This window comes from Hippocampus guttulatus, chromosome 15 (genome assembly GCF_054856545.1).
Source record: "Hippocampus guttulatus isolate MCC_2025c chromosome 15, RoL_Hgut_1.0, whole genome shotgun sequence".
Classification (NCBI taxonomy): Eukaryota; Metazoa; Chordata; class Actinopteri; order Syngnathiformes; family Syngnathidae; genus Hippocampus; species Hippocampus guttulatus.
This window is the reverse complement of record NC_141275.1, coordinates 8,901,073-8,922,921: the sequence shown is the minus strand read 5'-3', so window position 1 is coordinate 8,922,921 and position 21,849 is coordinate 8,901,073. Positions and strand designations below refer to the sequence as shown.

General features: G+C 41.8%; 3 protein-coding genes across 4 annotated transcripts; 2 read left to right on the top strand and 1 right to left on the bottom strand.

Moving 5' to 3' along the window:
• The first annotated feature begins 4,460 nt into the window (after positions 1-4,460).
• On the top strand, positions 4,461-13,563 carry rab6a (RAB6A, member RAS oncogene family). Of its 2 annotated transcripts, none has more exons than XM_086130534.1 (8): positions 4,461-4,801; positions 6,307-6,365; positions 6,445-6,498; positions 6,949-7,054; positions 7,179-7,290; positions 9,358-9,451; positions 10,792-10,858; positions 12,147-13,563. In XM_086130534.1, the coding sequence occupies exons 1-8, from the start codon at positions 4,732-4,734 to the stop codon at positions 12,209-12,211; spliced, it is 627 nt and encodes a 208-aa protein (XP_085986660.1). In that variant the 5' UTR covers positions 4,461-4,731; the 3' UTR covers positions 12,212-13,563. The 2 variants fall into 2 exon arrangements, with proteins under 2 accessions (XP_085986660.1, XP_085986659.1); XM_086130533.1 differs by lacking the exon at positions 9,358-9,451 and adding an exon at positions 8,877-8,970.
• Positions 13,564-13,638: 75 nt separating this feature from the next.
• Positions 13,639-17,887, top strand: dnajb13 (DnaJ heat shock protein family (Hsp40) member B13). Its single transcript, XM_086130531.1, has 8 exons — positions 13,639-14,518; positions 14,597-14,700; positions 14,954-15,115; positions 15,199-15,347; positions 15,575-15,688; positions 15,804-15,917; positions 16,000-16,076; positions 16,754-17,887. The coding sequence occupies exons 1-8, from the start codon at positions 14,451-14,453 to the stop codon at positions 16,911-16,913; spliced, it is 948 nt and encodes a 315-aa protein (XP_085986657.1). The 5' UTR covers positions 13,639-14,450; the 3' UTR covers positions 16,914-17,887.
• A 124-nt stretch (positions 17,888-18,011) lies between these two features.
• Positions 18,012-21,366, bottom strand: LOC147193696 (dicarboxylate carrier UCP2-like). Its single transcript, XM_086130532.1, has 7 exons — positions 21,281-21,366; positions 20,360-20,493; positions 19,539-19,746; positions 19,267-19,464; positions 19,092-19,193; positions 18,424-18,604; positions 18,012-18,330 (listed from the first exon to the last, which is right to left on the bottom strand). The coding sequence occupies exons 2-7, from the start codon at positions 20,474-20,476 to the stop codon at positions 18,225-18,227; spliced, it is 912 nt and encodes a 303-aa protein (XP_085986658.1). The 5' UTR covers positions 20,477-20,493; positions 21,281-21,366; the 3' UTR covers positions 18,012-18,224.
• Between the last annotated feature and the right edge of the window lie 483 nt (positions 21,367-21,849).

Sequence of the window (21,849 nt, the reverse complement as noted above, 5' to 3'; positions counted from 1 at the left end):
CAGCGTAAACAAAGCCTCTAGCCCTGGATAAAAGCCCTGAATCCCGCTCTCCTACTTCCTACTGAGGACTGCAGAGCCGCAACAGCACACACAGCTCCTGTCTGCTGAATGTCATTTTATGACTGGAGGAATGGTCTCTCCCAAAGCTCCAAGCGCTTACAAGGACCCATAAAAAAACTGTGCGCACACTCACACTCACACACACACACACACACACACACACACACACACACACACACACACACACACACACGCACACACACACACACACATTCATAGACACACACGCATAAGCATGCTGCCACCCAGCCCCTTCGTAATAAATCAGCTTCCTTGCTGCATCCAGCGAGGCTGAACCAAGGCTCTGCAGACCTCCCGTCCTGGCTTGTCCCCCTTTGCTAATTTAAGCACACTCCAGTGCTCAGAGTCGCGTCTGCTGCAGAGAGCGAGGGCTCGTGAAAAGCTGTCCTGTAAACCCTATTTCTGGGCTCCATCATCCTGACTCCCTGCAACCTGCTCCTCTCCACCTTCACCTCCTCAACCTCCTCCCGCTAACCTCCGCTCTCCTTCTCCCTCCACCTTTTTTCTTTTACTCACGTTTATGTGCAGATCTTTCTCCAATTAGCTCTGCTCTCAGCGCTCATTCCCCATCTCTGCGTTCCCTCTCCACCTCTGTCTCGCTCTCGTGCATGGAATCGCTCTATCTTTGTCACATTGTGAGCATGCAACACCCCCCCTCCACACCTCTCCTCTATCTCTCTCTCTCTTTCTCTCTCTCTCTCTCTCTCTGTCTCTCTCTCTCTCTCTCTCTTGTGCTCTCTCCTCCCTCTCTTCCGCCCTTTCTGGGCTTACTCTCATCGCAGCTTTACTTATGCTTGCAAGAATGCCTCCTTCTGGCCACAAATGAGGGATTCTACATCTCACGCTGCATTATGTCTCATCATCGCTGCAATCCTTTGTTCCATGGTGTTTCCCACACTCTTCCGCCGAAAATGATTTTAGAAGAATTGGGTCCCTGCCCCCCTAACATCCCCCAGTGATTCCCTCCTTCGCTTCTTACTGTCAGGGGTGGCAACACACTGACTTTACCCTGACCCAACCCCGATGCCATTCCCATATTCCCTTGCCTAATCAGCCCCTAATGTTCTTCATTCTGTTCACTCCTACTCCCCCTCCTCCTCCTTCATTACATCCCACGTGCTCCCCATCCCTCTCAGGAGACGTGAGTGCTGTATTGCACTTTGCTGTGACATTGAAAGCTGCATTCATTAGATTTATATTAGGTGGTGTGGAAATGGGAAGGTCTCCCTCCATCATGTGCACATTTAGGTGGAGGTGCGTCATTGGTACGGTCACATATAGGATGCCCGTTCAAGGTATCCATATTTCTGCATGTGCGGTCTAAATGTAGGGGAATAAAAGCCACATTTGTGAGTCATAGAAGGGCTTCCCCATCCTCAGAGGACTGGGTGCAGGCGTTTAGCACAGGTCAATAATGCAGTTGTATGATGACCAACTTGCACGTCAGAATGAAGTCACTGCTTGAGCTGGCATTTTAATTTGTGCCATCTTACCTTTTACTCCTGCTTTTTTTGGATTTTGTGATGGCAAGATTTAGCAGCTTCTGATTTATCTGCCTTCCTACTGTGTAAACATGTAACCGGGAGAGCAAATCAGCTCTACAGTGAAGTTAAGAGCAAACTCCATCATGCATTTTAGAATCCGTTGCATACACGTAAGTGAACAAATAGAAATGTCTAACAGGGGACAGTGTGAAAGACCAATTTGTCAGTTCAGCATCTTGGGGTCATTCTCTTACCAAGGACATATGGCATAGCGGAGGAGAGCAGCAAGGTGGAGGCGGGCAATGAAGGGGGATGGCTCGAGTTTGGCAAGGTTCGGGCCCCATGCAGAATGTAGCGCTGGCATCAGCCAGATGGAAAATATTGCTGCGTAGGATGTGAACCACAGAGTCGCAGGTGTGTCTTCAATGACCTACAGCTCAAGAATGCACAAAAACACATTCACTGTGCTTACACAAAGCAGCAGCAAAGTAAATTATCAAGTGTATATTGGTCATGTTCTCATTTGTCTGTTTTGTGATATGTGCAGGGGATCCACTCTGAAACTGGGCCATGCTTTTATGCATTCATGCTATAGGAATTCAATCATCTACTGAACCTACTATTCAGCAGGAGGTCACATTTCATTTCACGCGTGTAAACAAACACCCATGTGTTCCTGTATGCCGCTGCTTTCGATTTATTCGCTCATATTTTGTTGGAAATGATTAAATTACCCTTCCAATAACATAAATGTGACTGTCATTATAACGATGGTTAGCTTCCCACATCTCACTTCTCTGCAATATGACTCTGCATAATGTATTCTTTCAGTTTTGATTTGATAAGACATCGTGGTAAAGCAAAAAGGTCCATAAATGACTATGAAAAATTCCTCTCAGTCAGTGTATCTGAGCGAAGTTTCACAGCAGCACAAATTACAGCCTTCAAAATGACTAATGCTCAAGATTGCTCTTGAATAGATTCTATCAAAATTGGATATTAAACTGGACTTCACAGGAGATTTTATCGCAAAGCTATTGTGTAAAACCACATTCATTTGATCTCGGTGAGTGAAATACAATTACAAAACTTTAATTCCGTCGTTTTACATCTCATCTCTTTATATAAATGTATTCTTTTCTTTTTTAGGAGCGATACACATGTTATTCAAAGGAGTAAAAACGTTTGCATGAACTCGATTCATAGGTGAGTTTGTGATGATGTCATCAATCAACCGAAATTAAACAACAGTAAAACATAAACACAGGATTTATTGACCATATTCCTGGATTTTATAGTCAACTCATGAAACCTTTTGTAGATGAATTTCATTGTCTTCTCTGTAAAAAGCCATTGAACCAGTTGCTGCAGGCTTGGCTTGCATTTGTCAGTTGCTTCATGAAAGAGAGTTCAAGCACAGCAATGGATTCACTACATTTTCCGGCATATTTTAAAAGGTTTTAAACTTCTACTTTCAAATATGCTTTCATGGATTCCAAGTGGAATTACTGTATATTCGTTGCAAACAGAGTGGCGGTTTTGGGTATGAGAAATATGTTTGGCCGCACAGGCAATGTGGTGCTTAATTTCCATCCATCCATTCATCCATTTTCTGATTCACTTATCCTCACAAGGGTCACGGGGGTGCTGGATCCTACCCCAGTCGTCTTCGGGCAGTAGGCGGGGGACACCTTGCACCGGTTGCCAGCCAATCGCAGGGTACATAGAGACAAATAACCATCCGCGCACACCGAGGGACAATCTGGAGTGTTCAATCAGCCTGCCGTGCATGTTTTTGGAATGTGGGAGGAAACCGTAATACCCAGAGAAAACTCACGCAGGCCTGGAGAGAACATGCAAACTCCACACACGGAGGCCAGAGCTGAAATTGAACCTGGTACCTCTGCACTGTAAGGTCGACTCGCTAACCACTGGGCCACCGTTGCTAAATTTATTTATCAAATGATCTATTTATTTCTGTAAGTCTAAATTGTCTTTGCTATTAATGTGTTCATGTTTGATTATCATTCAATATATTAAAAAAGAAAAGAAAAAAAAAGGTCCAGTCCAGTATGTTTATCATTGGTGTTTGCTTGTGTTGTGGGAGGCGAGGGGGGGGGTCTCACACAGGCAGGCATTCAAGTTGGAACCGCCACTAAACAGCGTTTTAAAATGTTTTACATTGTGATACATTAGGCTGTAAATGTTAGTACCGTATAATTCATCATAATATATAAACATAAATTAATAAAGATTTGTGCTGTGGCGTGTTTAAGGTTGCTTTTGAATGTATCATATTATTTCAGTGAATATTAACATATTAGCATTTTGAATTGTGTAATGTAGAAAAACAAAATATGATGAGAATCTTGGTGTATATTACATGATCTCAAGAAAAACTGCATTACGGTAATTCGCCTCATGAGTGACGAGTGGTCACAATTCGCCCTCCTGTGGACAAATGACGGTATAATATACACTGCATAATCCGTCCATTTAATTCAATACTGTAATTTAAAAATAAATACAATAAAAGTGAAAAACATTCGTAATAAACAGGGGATATTGTGTTCCTTTTCCGCAATAAATTCTTTATTAACAAAAAGAATTGTATGACAGTGATTTCCGTCCGCTGTGTCACAGCACATCAGTGTGTTGAGAAAAATCATCTGTGTGGCACGGGAAACTATTCAGTTTTAGTTGGACAGAAAATGTATTTATTTCCTGCAAATGGTTTGTCTTTATTTCTCAATCCATGCCAACGACCGGTCTTTTTACGCAAGTATTTGTACTATACAGTATATCTACAGTGTAAATTCCACCATGATTTGTTTTATCACCAGTGGGGGGCAGCACAATCATTTATGGATTGCATTTTACGTACGGTGAAGAAGAAGGGCCCAAAGTGGCAAGTTGCCAGTAGACATGTCACAGAAGTAATGTACTGTAATGCTAACTTCAATGCAGTTCGGCGGTGAGTGGTCAAAAAAGTGTCTGAAAATCGGAAAGGGACATTTTCACAACTGAAACCACGCATAAGTAGCTTCTGTCACGATTTGGACGAATCGGTTCGACGTTCCAGTTTTTTTTTTCTTTTCGAAAACAAGTGCTTAGCTGGCTAGCTGGGAAGCTCCAGAGAAGTCACGTCAGAGCTTGTTTCACAGCCATGTCCACGGCCGGAGACTTTGGAAACCCACTAAGGAAATTTAAATTAGTCTTCCTTGGGGAACAGAGTGGTAAGTATTATTGCCAAATGGGCAGTCATTTTTCCTAAATCGGCGTTAATGTGTCAATTGGGATATGAGGCTAAAGACTTTGGGTGGGCTGTGGCTGTTGATTTAATCGGTTGTCATTGCTAGCTCTTATTAGCCACGTAACATAATGATGCATACTCCTCAAATTTATTCCGGTTCTTGCTTCCTCCTTTAAAACGTAATGCTCTTCTACTCCAACAGTAACCGATGACATTACACATTGACTTCGTCAAGTGATAATGGTGGTGGATTATCAACTTTACACAACAATTGACTTTTAAATCGATTGAAATCGTCAGTTTCAGACGTTTGTTGTCCCATTTATTCTAGTTAGCTATCCAAGCGGAATGTTGTGTTAAAAACCTGGCCAGTAGCATTACTGTATTCCTCTTCCCACTTTCTGGTCAAGCAGAACATCGAATTCCCATGTCAATTGGAAAAAGGTACATGACTAACAATCCTTAATCCTTATTTATCAACGTTAAGATAAAAGGGCTGTCAATACAAAACGTTTTAAAAGCATTCTCCCAAGAGTGGTCTGATACCTCAAGCCAATACAGTATTAAGTATGAATACTGAGCTAGAAGTCTGCATGACTCATCGCTCTGCTTGGTAACATGAGCTAAGAGATTGCTTGCATCACTCTCACTATCACTTATTGAATTGCACTGCTTGTTTGAAACTTTAGATTTTATTGTCAATATTAATTCAGCTAAACACGAAAGACACACCTCCAAATCAAATGGCTCTGAATTCATTAACTGTGCGTAACTCTACATCCTACCAAGACATTTTGAACATCCAACTTTATGGCAACGGTTTGAGAACATGACTGTGTCATTGAGTACCATAAAGGCATGCCTGAATCAGTTTGGTGTGGAAGAAGTGTTCTCAAAATTGTTCTTTCTTGTTTTCCCAAAATATTGAAAAATGATTCAGGCATTTATGCGGTGCGACCTGCAATTTGTTTTATCTTTAGTTGATCGTAAACTTCAAGTGGGAGTGGCAACAGACAGCTTGGCCTCTTTCTTGAGGATAGGGTTCACCCTTTGCCCAACTGCTGCTTGTTCTGAAGTTCACTGGCACCATCTAAGTGTAACTTTGTCAAATTTTTGCTACCAGCTCAAGAAAAAAAAAATAGCCATGCCATGCGGCGACCCGTATTTTTTTTTAAAAACTTGCATGCCTTTTCACTCATAATTACTTACTGTAATGCCCTTGCATGTGGGAAAGGCGAGGCCCAGTCGCTCATTCACTTGACAGGCATTGATTTAAATGTCTCAATGTTTCTGTCCCACCAAGCCTCGCCTTATTGGTCACATATCTAACAGACATGATAGGATGTCCTTTTGACTTTGACCCTGTCATCTTCAAGCCAATGCATCTTGATAATCAGTCCAGCTTCGTGTCACAGTCCACGCTGGCAAGTGCTCAATGACGTGACGTTTCCTGAAGGAGTCATTGTTTCATATGTGTTTTGTTTTCAGTGGGGAAGACCTCGCTGATCACCAGGTTTATGTATGACAGCTTCGACAACACATACCAAGTGAGGCCAACGCTCATAATCCAGTGTTGACAAATGTATTAGGTAGTATGCCTAATTAACACCATGTGTCATGTTTCAGGCCACAATAGGAATCGACTTCCTGTCGAAAACCATGTACCTCGAGGACAGAACAGTAAGTTTGGGGATTTCTTTTTTTTTTTTTTTTTTTTTTTTGGTCTCGCTTTGTAGTCATTCTGATGTGATTTTGTTGCGTATCTTCCATCATTAAAAATGTTTTTCTGCCTTTTAAGTGTGAGTTGAATGCCACAATAAGTTGCTGACTCTATTTTTTTCCCCCCGCAAATCAAAGCCATTGCTTCATCTCGAAAGGAGTGGATGACAAGTGGAAAGCTGATTCCTTTGCATGTCCCGAGGCCCTCCTTACCTATTTCTAATTCATATTCTCTATTCATATCCATTTATCATATATTTTTCAATTTAGCAGCATAACTGACTATGTCTGATCCCCCCCCCACACACACACACATACACGCGACCCCCCCCCCCCACACACACACACACACACACATTCGTCTCTTTTGTTTTCCTCCTCCTCTTAAACTTTCCCCATCCTGCCTTCTAGATCAGATTGCAGTTGTGGGACACAGCAGGCCAGGAGCGATTTCGTAGCCTCATCCCAAGTTACATCAGAGACTCTGCAGCCGCTGTCGTAGTGTACGACATCACAAGTAGGTGGTGATTCCTTTCAGACACATTTTGTTTCTTTTCTGTAATCACTTTTACGAATATATGCCCTGTCGGCAAAGTCAGATTCGACTCCATGTTCTGGTCTGCTTCTCATCTTGTCGGTAGATGTGAACTCCTTCCAGCAAACCACAAAATGGATTGATGACGTGAGAACGGAGCGAGGAAGTGATGTCATCATCATGTTGGTGGGCAACAAGACCGATCTTGCAGACAAAAGGTAATCTCTCCTCCCTCTCTCGCTCACTGGCTGCCGGCATGCTAATGAAGACATTGATTGTTGCTGCTGGAATGTCAATACAGAGTGGTTCAGAGTTTCCTGATGCAGCAACTTCTGTCTTCTCTGTGTGGCTGGCGCTGCTACGATTGGCATTTCGTTCACTTTCAAAAGTAGTGAGCAAATGATAATATTGTATCTATTTATCTCCATATATCTTCCAACAACCATTCCCATTAAGAGCGATTATATTTGAGATTATTTCTTCCATAGTCAAAGCTCGCATCATCCTGACACATTTATTAAATCTACATGCAATTCATCAAGTAAAATTTTAATTTACCCCCAAATCTCATTTTTCACATGTACAGCCGGACAAGTAGTAAATGAAATCCACCTCTAATGTAAAACTTACCCACACACACGCACGCGTATGGATTTCTTTTTCATGTTTTATTGAAAGTGAATCTGGGTTAAAGTTAATCTCATTGTGTATTTGTGAATCAGATCGGCTTCATGTCTCACTTCTTGAGTACGTGTGTGAGTTTGTATTTTGGTGTGTGCAAGCACAGTAAAAGCACTGCAATGCAGAGGGAGGGGTGGAATCAAGGTAGAAATACAAACAACTCAGCGTTATTCGCAACCACTTTACGAATAGTGCACAGTTTTATTGGACATATTTCATTCATATTTCACAAATAGCAAAAGTTGAATACAACAATTCTATAATTTAGCCACACTTACATTTACATAAAATCTTCCACGATGCTCAGTAGTGCCGACCATGGGTACTGTTTTTGCTCTTTGGCTCCTTTCAGGGCTACTTGTCACATATTGATAAAAGGTAATGGAGAGGAGTGTTTTATTTTTTTGCTTCTTTTTTCCTTGAATAGCACCGGCCGTAATAGCAGCAAGTTGTTTTTTAACGCTGGGTCAGCTTTATCAAATTTGGCCTGGAAGATCTGGAACATGCCAGCCACTTGGCCTACCAAACAAAAGGTCAGGCCTAACCTTGGGTGCAGAGTTAATCTTTTGTAACCGGTTGAAATAAGGTCTAAAAAATGTGAGGACGCAGACGTGTATGTTGCTGCTTCACAACTTGTAAAAATGCCAATTGTCAAACAATCAAAATTATAAAGAATAAAAATCTGTTCTTGCCAGTTTAAGCTTTTTAACAGCTACTCACCAGAGCAAGAACTTTCACACGGAGCAGACTCACTGCAAGTTCTGCAAACAGCCCAGACTAAACATTGTCTGACCATGGCAGAAATTTTTAGTCTCTCGGTCAAAATATATTTTACTCCTTGACACTCCAGTACCACTTTCCTTTAAGCCAGGGTGTTATTATTTTGGCATCATTGGGTGTTACAGAAACAGCCAAAAAATATACAGAGAGCTGCAAATATGGAAGTTATGTTACTTTGGGATAGTTATCACAGAAAAAAAAACCCAAAACAAATTGGTACCTAACTAGAAAGGTAACACACATACAATGGAGCGCCTTGTAAAGTGGGTTTCCTTTTATTTATTTTTTTAAGTTAATGTCATTGTTGTGTGATGTTCAACTTTAACCCCTTTATCTACCACAGGCAAGTATCTATTGAGGAGGGAGAGCGGAAAGCCAAAGAACTAAATGTAATGTTTATTGAGACTAGTGCGAAAGCTGGCTACAATGTCAAACAGGTAAGATCGAGAGCGAGCGTCGTGCTCAGTCACCTCGCCACCGATGCTGTCACCTTGGCGACGCCTCCAAAAGTGACACCCCCCATCCCCCTCCTTCCCGCATCCAAGTCACTCATCAGAGGGTGTAGTTGATAAGAAACCACCAATAAATATTATTGGTGTCCAGGTCTACCTTCAGACTTGCATTCCCTCTTCACTGTGCAGATGGTGAACTTTTGGTCTTGACAAAAGGTGGCAGCAGGAGCAGGGATGAGCACGACTTCTTCATTCATTTAAAAATATTGAACCTGTACCCCCCCCCCCCCCCCCCCTTGTCTGTGTCTGTCTGTCTGCGGGGGTGTTTGTGTGCTTGGCTGTGTGCGTCCCGTACGCTGTGACTCATCACAGACAGATTACCACAGAGGAGGGAGAGCAAAGAGCAAAAGAGATGAATGTTCTGTATATTGAAACCAGTGCAAAGACAGGCTACAATGTCAAACAGGTAGAGCGTGCGCTACCTCCGACTTTTGTGCGTGTACGTGTGTTCATGCTGTCCATTGACTGGCTTTCTTCGGCTTTACATACGCATGCGTGCTTCTAAACGGAAAAAGGCGTCTTTGACATCTGGCCCTGGGTGGACATGGAAGGGTGTGGCCATTCATTCTGACTGTCTTTTGATGATAAAAATAGGCATGACAGATTGGAACAAACCAGTCTCAAGTGAATTACATCCACGCTTGGATGTATATGTAAGTGTGTGGTCTACAAAGTGCAACGTTTAAAAGCTTGTGTTGGCAATGGGCAAAAAAAGAAAAAGACACGATTTGAAATGTGCACACTCCTTGATAAATATCAAAAGACGTGTCTGAATTTACAATCAAGGAGTATTAGGAGAATGCTGAAAAGTTCAAACGTATTACTAGGAGTTTGAGTCATGGAATTACAAGAGTGAAATGGAAACATTCAGAAATTTTAAGAACTTGAATAACATTGGAATGCAGTTTTACTTTCTGAATTTTGAATACCAGTGTTTCTTCTTGTGATATTATATCTTCATCAATTGTTCTCACTTTTTCTTCTCGCAACTAGACTTTGTTTTGAGCGTTCCCCTAATACTCCCTCTTAACATTGCGCTGCACGGGACTGCTGTGCAGAGACTATTTGCTGCATGTTGAGGATCATAATACATGACCGTTTTCTTTAAATTCATCATTCACTTCCAACTTGCAGTGCTGTGAGATAGTATTTGCCCCCCCCCTTCCTGATTTCTGTGGTTTTTGGGATATTTATCGCATACGATGCAATTCTGCGAAGAAGAGTGGCCCAAAATTCCTCCACAACCAATGTGAAAGACTCATCACCAATTATCGCAGATGCTTGATTTCAGTTATTTCTGCCAAGGGTGGCACAACCCACGATTAGGTTCAGGGGGCAATTACTTTTTAAGAGGGACAGGCAAGTTTGGGGTTTTATTTTTCCTGTGCGTGTCCAAATAAATTACATTTGCACTTAGAAACTACACTTTGAATTTGCTTGGGTTGTCTCTGTGTGATATTAAAAATGAGTTTGATTAACTGAAATCTTTGTGTGTGAGAAATATGGAAAGAACAGACAAACCAGGAAGGGGGCCAATACTTTTTCATGGCACTGCAGCTCCCTCAGTGGAAAGCAGCATTTTCCTCTGAGAGAGTTTCAGGCTGACCAGATGCTTGATCATGGCAATACATATACAAGCCATTTCATTGAGTTTCACAGTGTTTGCAATTTCCTCAATTTCGTTGCCTGGGGCGATTAAAAAATTAATAAATAAAATACGATCCCTTTTGTTTTTCCCTGCTGCAGCTCTTCCGTCGCGTGGCAGCCGCCCTCCCTGGAATGGACACCACACAGGACAAAAATAGAGAGGATAGTATCCTTTTGTGTGTGCGTGTTTGCTGTCTGTCTTGTCATAAACCCTGAAAATCCCTAAGCCCCTGTGACAGCGCTCTACAGCCTTGTCATTCATTGCAGGTTGGCGGATTTGTCAAAGCACATGATATCTATCCTCGGTGTTATGATTGCATTTTAATGTGATTATTTTTCCAAGAGGGCGGCCCGGTAGTCCAGTGGTTAGCACGTCGGCTTCACAGTGCAGAGGTACCGGGTTCGATTCCAGCTCCGCCCTCCCTGTGTGGAGTTTGCATGTTCTCCCCGGGCCTGCGTGGGTTTTCTCCGGGTGCTCCGGTTTCCTCCCACATTCCAAAAACATGCATGGCAGGCTGATTGGATGCTCTAAATTGTCCCTAGGTGTGAGTGTGGGCGTGAATGGTTGTTCGTCTCTGTGTGCCCTGCGATTGGCTGGCAACTGATTCAGGGTGTCCCCCGCCTACTGCCCGAAGATGGCTGGGATAGGCTCCAGCACCCCCCGCGACCCTAGTGAGGATCAAGCGGTTCGGAAAATGGATGGATGGATATTTTTCCAAGGTCTTCGGGGGGTTTTTTTGTTGTTGTTTTTTTTTTTAAATAAACACAAGCAATATATTAATCTATTACAATAAACAGCAGATTAGTTATACATAATGTTTTGGTTTTCTAGGTTAGATTTAGCGCTAAAATACCAAATGAATCTTGCCTTAATGTGAAAGACAGTTTATGTATTTTGTAGTTGTTGACTTGCAGTCTTTTTCGGTGTTCATAACAATTTTACTGAATTGTACTGGCATAAACAGTCAGATTACAACAGCAATGCAAGTAAATCTGGCTTTATTGCTTCAACGTTTCATGTTTCATGAGGACTGCGTTTCTTAAGCACTATATAAACAAATCAATAATACCTACCGACTGACCAAAATGAAACAACCCTGCCCCCAAATTGCGGCTTTTGCGATTTGTGTATTGCATTCGACTCCATTGCAATGCTGATTTGAATTTGATTAATCGCCACAAATTTATAAGCTCCAATAGAACAGCCGTATCACACCTTTCACTATTACAAACATAATAATGCTCTTTTCAGCTTTTGATTTCAGTGAATTGTCATAGTTGTATTCATGTACGTGGGCTGCATGGTAGGCTCGTGGTTAAAACATATCTGCCTCGCTGTTCTGATGTTTCGGTTTAAATCTCGGCGAATCGACGCCTGACCCAGACTTCAGCCTTTAAGAATCAGAATATATCACCAAAGTAATGTGACATTCCCTAATTCATGCATCCTTCAGTGATCGACATCAAGCTGGAGAAGCCGGCAGAGCCGCCTGCCAGCGAAGGCGGTTGTGCCTGCTAGTTTCCCCACGTCACTGGGAAAACGGTTCTCTGACTGGGCTTGTTTGTCTCTATCTGTACCCTTCACTACATCGGCCTCTTCCCCAACCCCAAGGAAAAGGGAGACCTTCGCTCTCGTCCGGCAGCCATTAAAGTCTTGGATCGATATTTGCACTGCTCCACACAAACATGGAAACAGTATTCGCAGCTTGAGCTTGAATGGCTTCACCGAGCTCCGGTCATGTTCGGATGCAAATGGTGGTAGAAGCAGAATGAGACACAGTGGCAGTCGTTTGTGTAAACGTTACTTTTGGAACCAAACGGCAAACATGTATAAAGGCACCAAATGGACTTAGCATGTTATATCTCAACTCAACTCAACTCAAATGTATATAGAGCACTTTCAAACAGCCATCGCTGCACGCAAAGTGCAGGACATGGAGCAACTAACATACAACAGTAAAGCAAAACAACAAGTCTATATATATATAAATAAAAAGCATTGCATTAACGGCGTCAAGTGCAATGTGGATCTGTTAACCTCACCTTGCACGGATTCGTACATCATTTTGTGTTATCCGGAAACTACCCTTGTGTAACGTGGAAATGGTTGCACTAAAAGCAAACAGGCATTATCATGGCGAGAGCTCTGTGTCGACACAGACTGAAACTCACAAACAGGCGCGACATGTCAGAACGACCTTTACCAGCAAGGTCACCCATCTCCCAGCATGTCGTGAAAAAGCATGACGCCCGCAGGGGCCGACACCACACCTTCCCTTTGACCGTCCACATGCATACTCCTGTTGTTTTCTTGCCTTCGTTTTCTACCCTCTTTATTTGGATTTTTTTTTTCAATTGTAAGAGTATCATTTAGCAATTTGTTTGATGATAGTGTGTGATGAAGATTTTCTCGTATACAGTCGTTTTAAAGAAAACACTAAAAATTACGAATGGAGATCCAGCGTGCGTTTTAATGTAGAACGAGGGCTTCCTTTCTAGTTTGGTTGATTAAAAAGTTTTTTTTGTTTTGTTTGGGTATTGATATTTCCATTAGTGATTTATCTGGATGGATGGACTTGTATTTATTTCTACTGGATTCATTGTTCTTTTTTATGTTTCTTAATTTCTTCAGTCTTGATATGAGTCCTCAATTGCTAATAAAATATCCATATATCTTGAGCACTGTTCGCAGATGAACACGTGCCTCTCAAGGGCGATCAGTCTACCACTGCTAAATTGTTGGTAAATCATGCAATTTTCGTTGTGCAATTTTAGCTTGTGTCAACATCTACAGGAAGTTATATTCAGTAATTTGTCTGAAATTGATTTAAAAGGAACAAAAATAAAATGAACTTGTTACTGCTGCTGCAACTCACTTCCTTATTCAGTCCACTTAGCTTAGGATGCTTGGAGAAAAAAATGCATTTCAAGGAAGAGAGTGTTACCCCATGTGTGTGTTGATAGTGTTACATATAGTTTTTTATGTTCATTTTTTTCATCTAGTACTTTAGGCACGACTTGGCCTTCTGAAAATAATTGGTTTACCGCATGGTCTGTAAAATATGAGTTCCACGTTTTAACATTTTCTACAATGGACCTGTATAACTATATGCCTGAGATATAAATGCTCACACCAGCCTGCATGGTGAAGTATATTGTTGAGCCATAATTGCAGTTGTATCTAATCATCTCGTATTTTAGCTATTTTAAAAAAATGCATTTTCCCTCCAAAGCTTTCTTGTTTGGGTTCTCCCCTTTATTGACGGTCCCTGGACTGGCCGGCTTCCTATAGCAACCCATGTAAACATTTCCTACTCAATGGACTGCTGTACTGTTGTTTAGTTGAAACCGTGGTTGTAAGTTATTTTTTTATTCGTTATTATGCTTTTAAATGTGCTTTTTGGTGTCGCGTATTGACCCTGGAATTGAATTTCCCGTTAACCTTTCAGCGGTGAAAGACGTCAGTTGCCCGACGTTACCATAATGCGCGTAACTCGCTTTAAAATCATTTACGTGGCATTCACGCGTATAGTACTGCGTCATTGATGCAATCGAGATCGAAATTCTTTTGATGATTGTTTTGACGACCCTGACCCCAAGCACATTTTTGGGATGATCACTTTTTGGTGTGTGAAGAGGGCGTCGTGGGATTAAAAACGTTTACGTCGCACTAATTTCATTTGATTCGTTTTGTAGTTTTTTTTTTCATTCCTATTTCCGAGGAAAAACAAATCAAGACCCCAGCATTCAACGTTGCAATGTGCAGCGAATACTACGACAAGCTTGAAATAAACAGAAATGCGACAGACGCAGACATAAAAAAAGCGTAAGTCTACCTGGCAACAGATATCGTAATTAACTAGTGACGGTACAACACGCCGTCATCATTATTTTCTCTCTGCAGGTATCGACGTCTGTCACTCAAGTTTCATCCAAGCAGCAACAAAGAATCAGAAAGTGCAGAGAAATTTTACCAACTGGGTGAAGCCTACGATGTTTTGAGTGACCGTAAGCATATTGCTTTTTGGTTATTATATTTTACAATACATCCTTATATGGCGCTTTCACAACGTTGTAATATAAACATAGTAATAATACATTATTATAGTTACCAGTTTGTATGATTGGTTGTTTTTGTCCCCCTTTTTGACAATTTGGTAATTGTGGACCAAGTTTAGCATTAAAATATGACTTTTGTCTATTATGATTTTGGTTTGGATGATCAGTATCTGTTCATAACTTGGATATGATGTTGTGGCAGCTCGAAAAAAGGCAACATATGACAAGTTTGGGGTAGAAGGCCTGAAAGGTGGAATCCCATATGAGTTTGGCAGCGGTGGTGCCTGGTCAACCAAATACGTATACCACGGCAATCCAGACAAAACCTTCCGTCAATTTTTTGGCAGTGACAACCCATTCGCAGGTACCATAATTTCCACAAATGTTTGATCATAAATTGCATGTGTAACATCGTTGGCGCAATGGTGTCCATTTGTCTCTTGTCAGACTTTTACACAAATGACATCCCTCTGCTGTTGGGTGGCCTGCTACCAGAAGAGGTCAAGACGCAAGATCCCCCCATCGAGAGGGATCTTCATTTATCCCTGGATGACCTCTTCCACGGTTGTACTAAAAAAATCAAGATATCACGAAGGGTCAGTTTTTTCCTCTTACCTAATGCAATGAAAAACAAAAAAATAAAACACAAAAACTTTTTCTTGCATTGCACATCAAAAACTAAAGCTATGGTTATTGTAAATACACCATGTGTAATTCTCTTTCCTTTATGTTTAGTTTGACAGTTAACATCAACTAAGGGCCGACCACCACTTTTTGTTCGGAAGAAACTCTACAAACCCATTTCTTGTAATTCAACTCACAGGTTATGAATGATGATGGCTACACGTCGGGTATTAAGGATAAGATTCTGTCGATTGATGTGAAGCCTGGATGGAAAGAAGGCACAAAGGTCATTTTTTCCAAAGAGGGGGATCAGGTAAGAAATCGCTTGAATTCAATAATCACAAATGATGCCGCACGTGACTTTTATGTTGTGCGACGAGAGTAAACTCTGGTTATCCTTTATTAGATAATGATTTTGTGACCTACAGGGCCCAAACAAGATCCCTGCAGATATTGTGTTCATAGTGCGACAGAAAACTCACCCTCAGTTCAAAAGACAAAACAATGACTTGATCTACAAGGCCCAAATCTCACTGGCAATGGTGAGTCATGCTCAGAGCCACAGAAACACTTATAACATGTGGAGGAGCGACTAAAGCGGCATCCTCAAATCTTTCCTCACAGGCTTTGACGGGTTGCTCGGTCAATGTGGAAACACTCGATGGCAGACTACTCAACATTCCCATCAATGACATTGTGCAGTAAGTGTTTTCCTATTTGATATGGAACTTTTTCCCACTTTTATTGAGCCGAGGCACATAATTTAGATATGTACATTTATACATCGCTAAAAGTGTATACTACAATCGAATGATGGTCTTATCTCAATTTACTCATAGATGTACTTGGTGTGAAGTCCGAAATATAGCCCAAAGCAATCGTTTTGGGCTATGAATGGCAAGAGGTGGACATACATGTTAAACATCTGCCACCTAGTGGAAGAATATTTAATCGTTCCGTCTGTCGCTGTACATCACTGCCAATGTTGCTGCAGTTACCTTGAAAAAGTAATTTAGCCCCTTTCATGACACGTTACTTTATTAGTTGCATTCAGCACAGCAACGTCTCTTAACATGTTCTTTGGCAGAGACAAACTCAAAATGGTGACTGTATTTCCATCTTGAAAACGCTAATCTCTCTTTGATCCACTGGTATTCTTCATGTGGTCTGAGTGACATGTGATGTCACAGGAATGCGACTTGTCAACTATCACAATGCTTCACTTCAAATGTGTTCTACAATGTACAGTTGTTTGCTGGAATGAAATACACAAAAGCGCTGACCTTCCAGAATTTGCGTACCACCAGAAACAAGCCGACGGTTTTATGTATCCGTATCTCATTTCTTCTCTCTTAATTTGTGTATCACTACACTGCAGCTTCACATACCAAAAAGTGGTGACTGGGGAGGGGATGCCGCTCTCCCAGAATCCTTCCCAGAGAGGAAACCTCATCCTCATTTTTGGCATCCAGTTTCCAGAGAGGCTCTCCCCAGACAGGAAAGATCTTATCAAACAAGCTCTACTTTTTAAAAATTAATCACAATCTGTCTTCTTTATTCGTCATCAAGAAGGGAAATGGAATTCCATTATGCTAGGTAGGTCATAATGACAAACTGCTGAGTCATGCTAAACACACTGCTTTTAACCAAACATGTGGTTTAAGTTTGCTTATGGCACATTCCCTCGGGCAATTTTTCACAGCCCATTTACACTAACCGGCCATATGCTGTATGTACACTATACAAATCATGTCAGAATATTTGGAGCACCTCAAACCCACAATAATGCACCTATTGTCGTAGTATATTTGAGCGTAGATGTTTGTATAGCTCTTTCATTGTGTTTCATTGGACTGTGCTGGTGTACCTAATGTTGTGGCTGGAGCCTGGTCTGTCTTCACACACCTCCCAGCACTTAAAGGAGGGTGTTACAAATTTATCGTCCGTCGTCAGGATAGTTAGCAGTTCACCATATGACAACTGTTGCCAATTGCAAACCAGTTTAGCCAAAAAATCAAACCAGCATGATTTTTTTTTTGATACTCGCAAACTACGGTAGTTTATCTTTTTTCATAAACCAGTACGCTGTCGATTACACGCCCCAGTCACAACAGCAGGTCCACCTCTACAATCTATGAGAATACAGAAGCCAAACTATTAGAATCACCTCTCACAAGTGCCTGTTTACCTAATTTCCTGGCCATTGAGTGTAAATCCAATAAAGTTGACTGACTCCCCATTTTCCCTTCAAGTAAGAAATATGTTCGGTGACTTGATAGACAGTGGCAATGTAAATCATACACTTTAATAACAATTGTTTGCAAAAATGATGCTTTATTGTATCTTCTTAACACTTTTGTCACATGTTTAGAATTTATTGACCAGCAACAAATCAATGTATTTCAGTGCATATCCTATCATTAAACCCGACCACATGGCTCACAAGCAGGAACTGTGACACTCCAAAAACAAACCAATCGTATTTTTATCATATGGCTCAGTCTACTTGTTGTGTGTGGTCTGAAGAAAGAAATACCGTACAAACGTAAGCATCACTTCCATATGATCTGCTCGTTTGTTTTTGTAAACATAAGCATCCTGTTTTCAAGCAGACACCAAATTTGGATCTGCATATTTGGGCCCTTAACTAAATTGCAAAAGGGGGCTTGCAACAATTCCCCCAGCAGGAATTTGTGGACTTCTGATCTACCTGAGCTGTGACCACAGGGCCCCGCCCCCTACCCCCAAAAAATGATTTCTCTTTGTACTCGGTGGCAACTAACCACTCGTCATCACTGTCCACTTGCATGAAGCTTTGGTCTGTGTGTTGATTCTTGCTGGATGAGGCTTCAAAAAGGTGACTCCCAATACTGCGTCACGCCACGTTTGATTTGTTCATAGGTGACAAACATGACGATATTCCAAGAAACCAGGCGCAGAAAAGAAGGCATAAACCTGACGGAAAACAAAATCCACTATTAAGACACAAGAGCTTGTTACCGATGGCTGCTATGCAACAATATCAATATCATACAGGCGTCTATTTACCCTTTATAGAAGGCGGCGGGTCCTTCATTCTTCATCATGGTGAGAGCACAGTTGACGGCGCTGCTGTAGTGGTTGGCACTGGAATTCATGAAGCGTGTTTTAACGACGTCCACAGGCGACGCCACAACCGTGGTACAGAAGCCTGCGCCGAAGGCAGCGGTGAAATGGCACGGCAGGTTGTCTGTAAGGGACCAAAAGCAATTAGCCATCATCAAATATGGATTGGGGGGGGGGGGGGGGGGGCTCAACTCGTACTTTCAAAGCACTGAACACAAAGTCAACTTGTTTTGTTTCCAAACCTCAAAATGTCATTTCCAGAAACATCTGTTAAAACAACAAATTAAAATAGAACATATTGGTCCAGTTAAAGATGATAATGGAAAACAGTCACATATTTTCTTTTTTTATTTTTATTTTTATTTTTTGCTAGATCCAGTAGTTAAAGCAAACTCATGTCATCTGCACTACGCTTCCCATCACAGGTTTGGACACAGTTACATCTGGTTTTAGGAACTGCATGGTCCAATCTGGCTGCTGACAAGCACTGATGAGAAATTGTGTTGTCTGCTGCATTTTAATTTCCCCATCCTTGCTCTATGTTGTACAGTACTAAATGTGTTTGAGGCCTTTCCTCATTCAACCAAGGTTGTAATTGCAATGCGTCTCACCTTCCATTAAGTTATACTTCAGGATGACCTCCTTTATAATGTCATAGGTCACCAGCTCTGCGCAGTTGACAATGGCGTTACGGGTGATGTTGGGCGTGCACCCTGCAGGTATACAAAGGATGGTTGTTCAGAAGCAGGATCTTTTAACCGAGATGTGATACAAGACGTATATTACCTTTCCAAAGCCCTCGTACTCCCTCATCCCGGGCGATGGTCTTGTAAGCATCCAGAGTACCGTTGTATCTCCTCCCACCGTCAGCCAGGCGCGCCTGAGCTTGAAAGCGAACCTTCACTACGTCGGTTGGTTGTGCCAAAGCCACAGCCATGGCGCCAGTGGTGCAGCCCGCCATGAGCCTCGTGACGATCCCCGAACCTTTGCACGTGCGCTTGTTACTATCAGGGCGCCTTCATTAAATGACAAAATCCTTCTACGGTCGGGAGACTCACTTTCGGTGCCTCGAGTGTAGAATTGTTTCATGGAGTCATAAAGACCGATTCGTACGGAGGCGAAGCTCATCTGCCTCTGCAGCCCTGCGACCAGTCCGTTGTAAAGACTCATGGGTCCCTCGGTGCGCACCATTGTGCTAATGGTGCCAAAAACCCCATGATACTTTCTTGCATTGGCACCGTCAGCTTTGCGAATCTCGCCCTGAACCTAAAAAAAAAACACGGCCACATATAGATTTAGAGACACACTGACCATCATTCATTTTCATCCGGGCAGTACATGGTACAGGTTCGAGTTTCAAATCTTGATTGCAGCTTTTATGCGTGGAGTTTGTATGTCACGAAAAGAGGTCAGTTGCCATCTAATGCAAAATAATTGTTCCGCTTTTGCATGTCAAAGTGTTTGCGCTAGCAACTCCAATTTCAGTACATCACCAAACTTTCCTTCATATATTAGTTCATGGTTCATTTGCCTTTATTTTAGCATTAGCCTAACCTGGAAGACCAAAACATTTATTTTATATATATATAATCTGGTATTGTTTATTGTAATGCAGATTAATTTATTGGTTGTGTTGATTTTTTTTTTAAAAGTACATGGCAGGAGAACCCTCAAAAATATAATCAATTAAATTGCAATCGCAACATCAAGGGGAAAAAAAGGCTGAAATTAGATTATTGTTAAAAATGGTCACGCCCTCGACCAAAGATACATTATTTGTGATCAATAAATAATTTTCAGATCAATAAAGTACAATTGAATAAGCTGACAATCTCTTAACGGCACACTGGTTGGGAATCATCCATCGACATCATCGTACCTGCAGTCTCACTTTGGCCGTGTCTAATGGAAAGGTGACCAGGTCAGCAATGCAGGCTGCAGTGCCAGCACCAAAGAACTTGACCGTCGCCGAGGGCGCCACCTCACTGCCTTTCATGATGACCACTTTTCCACCTGAGGCGGTGACACACATGGCATCAACCAATGCTCTTATTTGAACTGCACATTCCTGAGCATGAGCGCGGCTCAACTTGACCTGCAGATATAACACGTCATTAATCAAGTTACACAACACCCGTTGTGATGATGAGAGGGAACCATATTTGGTAGCCAAAGCGATGTGCGTCACAGCGCGTGTCATTTGTGGGATCATGTGATTTCTCCCAGCCAATCAGTGAATATAAAAGTATGTGAAGGATAATTAAGTTAAATAACATACGGGTGGATAAAAAAAAGTGTGCTACTGGTAGATCTGTTTTGTGAATGTGATGATAATGATAAATACATTTGGTTTTGCAACGTACCGAATCAACATTTTTGATTGAGTTTTTTAGCTTTTCAGAAAAAAGTACCTTTCTGGTTTTTGCAGGTTTATGAAACAACTCAATGAAAAGAAGAAAGAGAAGAATCTCTATCATGGGCATAAACTCCATCAGTGATGATCATTATACTGTTTCAGGTTCCAAGGATGTACATAAAAACTTGTTGAATTAAACTAATCTTTTTATGTGTGTGTGTGTTACTTGAAGCATTAAAGATCCGTGACAGTGAAACACATTCATTGCCCTTGACGGCTATAGAAGTGAAAAGGTCCAATGGTTTACCATTGGCTGGCCTATATTGATGCTATACATATCCGACCTCTGGGTGAGAGCACAACAGTCACGCAAGTATTTTTTTAAACATTTGAGTCAGCTGAGATTTTGGTTTGTCATCCATCCAAAATGCATTGTAATATTACCTTTGTATTCCGGAAGCAGCAAAGTGAATAAATAATCCTTGAGGTGATCGCTATGCTGTCTTCATCCCTTGCTTGCGTGCTCGCTGTTTGTCCCACCGCCAATCTGCTGAATTTATAGATACCTTTTTGCACATGATCCCCCCCCCCCCCCCCCCCAGGCTGCGTGACAAGTTGAACCCACCTGTTATGCGAGTCTCATGTTTACCGCGGTGGGAGCGAGACACAGGCGGGATACTTGAGCTCTTGTTGATCATCACTTTGCAGCGTCACTGGTCCGTTGACTCTGCAAACATTGAAGTGACTGAGAGTACTTTCAAAGCCATTTCAAATGACTTTGCCGCTTGATCTATTATGCAATCCTTGCATGTGCTTTATGTTCAGTGTATGTTCATCAAAGAGTTCATTTATCATGCAGTCCTTTGTTCGTCTATTGGCTCCCATTTGCAGCCAATGAGAAAGACTCCCTAATGGAATTACTTGGGTGCTTTGGAGGGTCCCACAGGAGGGCTGTGCTGGATTGCAAAAGTACTCACGCTACTTGAGTAGAATTCCAAATATTTGTGGAAAAG

Coding starts and splice junctions, on each gene's coding strand:
- LOC147193696 (XM_086130532.1), bottom strand. CDS start 20,476: ATGAAAGGCAGTGAGGTGGCGCCCTCGGCGACGGTCAAGTTCTTTGGT. Junction 18,605..19,091: donor GAAGTATAACTTAATGGAAG/GTGAGACGCATT, acceptor GGTCCCTTACAG/ACAACCTGCCGTGCCATTTC. Junction 18,331..18,423: donor CCCGCCGCCTTCTATAAAGG/GTAAATAGACGC, acceptor GTTTTCCGTCAG/GTTTATGCCTTCTTTTCTGC.
- dnajb13 (XM_086130531.1), top strand. CDS start 14,451: ATGTGCAGCGAATACTACGACAAGCTTGAAATAAACAGAAATGCGACA. Junction 15,348..15,574: donor AAATCAAGATATCACGAAGG/GTCAGTTTTTTC, acceptor TTCAACTCACAG/GTTATGAATGATGATGGCTA. Junction 15,918..15,999: donor CCCAAATCTCACTGGCAATG/GTGAGTCATGCT, acceptor CTTTCCTCACAG/GCTTTGACGGGTTGCTCGGT.
- rab6a (XM_086130534.1), top strand. CDS start 4,732: ATGTCCACGGCCGGAGACTTTGGAAACCCACTAAGGAAATTTAAATTA. Junction 6,366..6,444: donor GCTTCGACAACACATACCAA/GTGAGGCCAACG, acceptor GTCATGTTTCAG/GCCACAATAGGAATCGACTT. Junction 7,055..7,178: donor CGTAGTGTACGACATCACAA/GTAGGTGGTGAT, acceptor TCTTGTCGGTAG/ATGTGAACTCCTTCCAGCAA.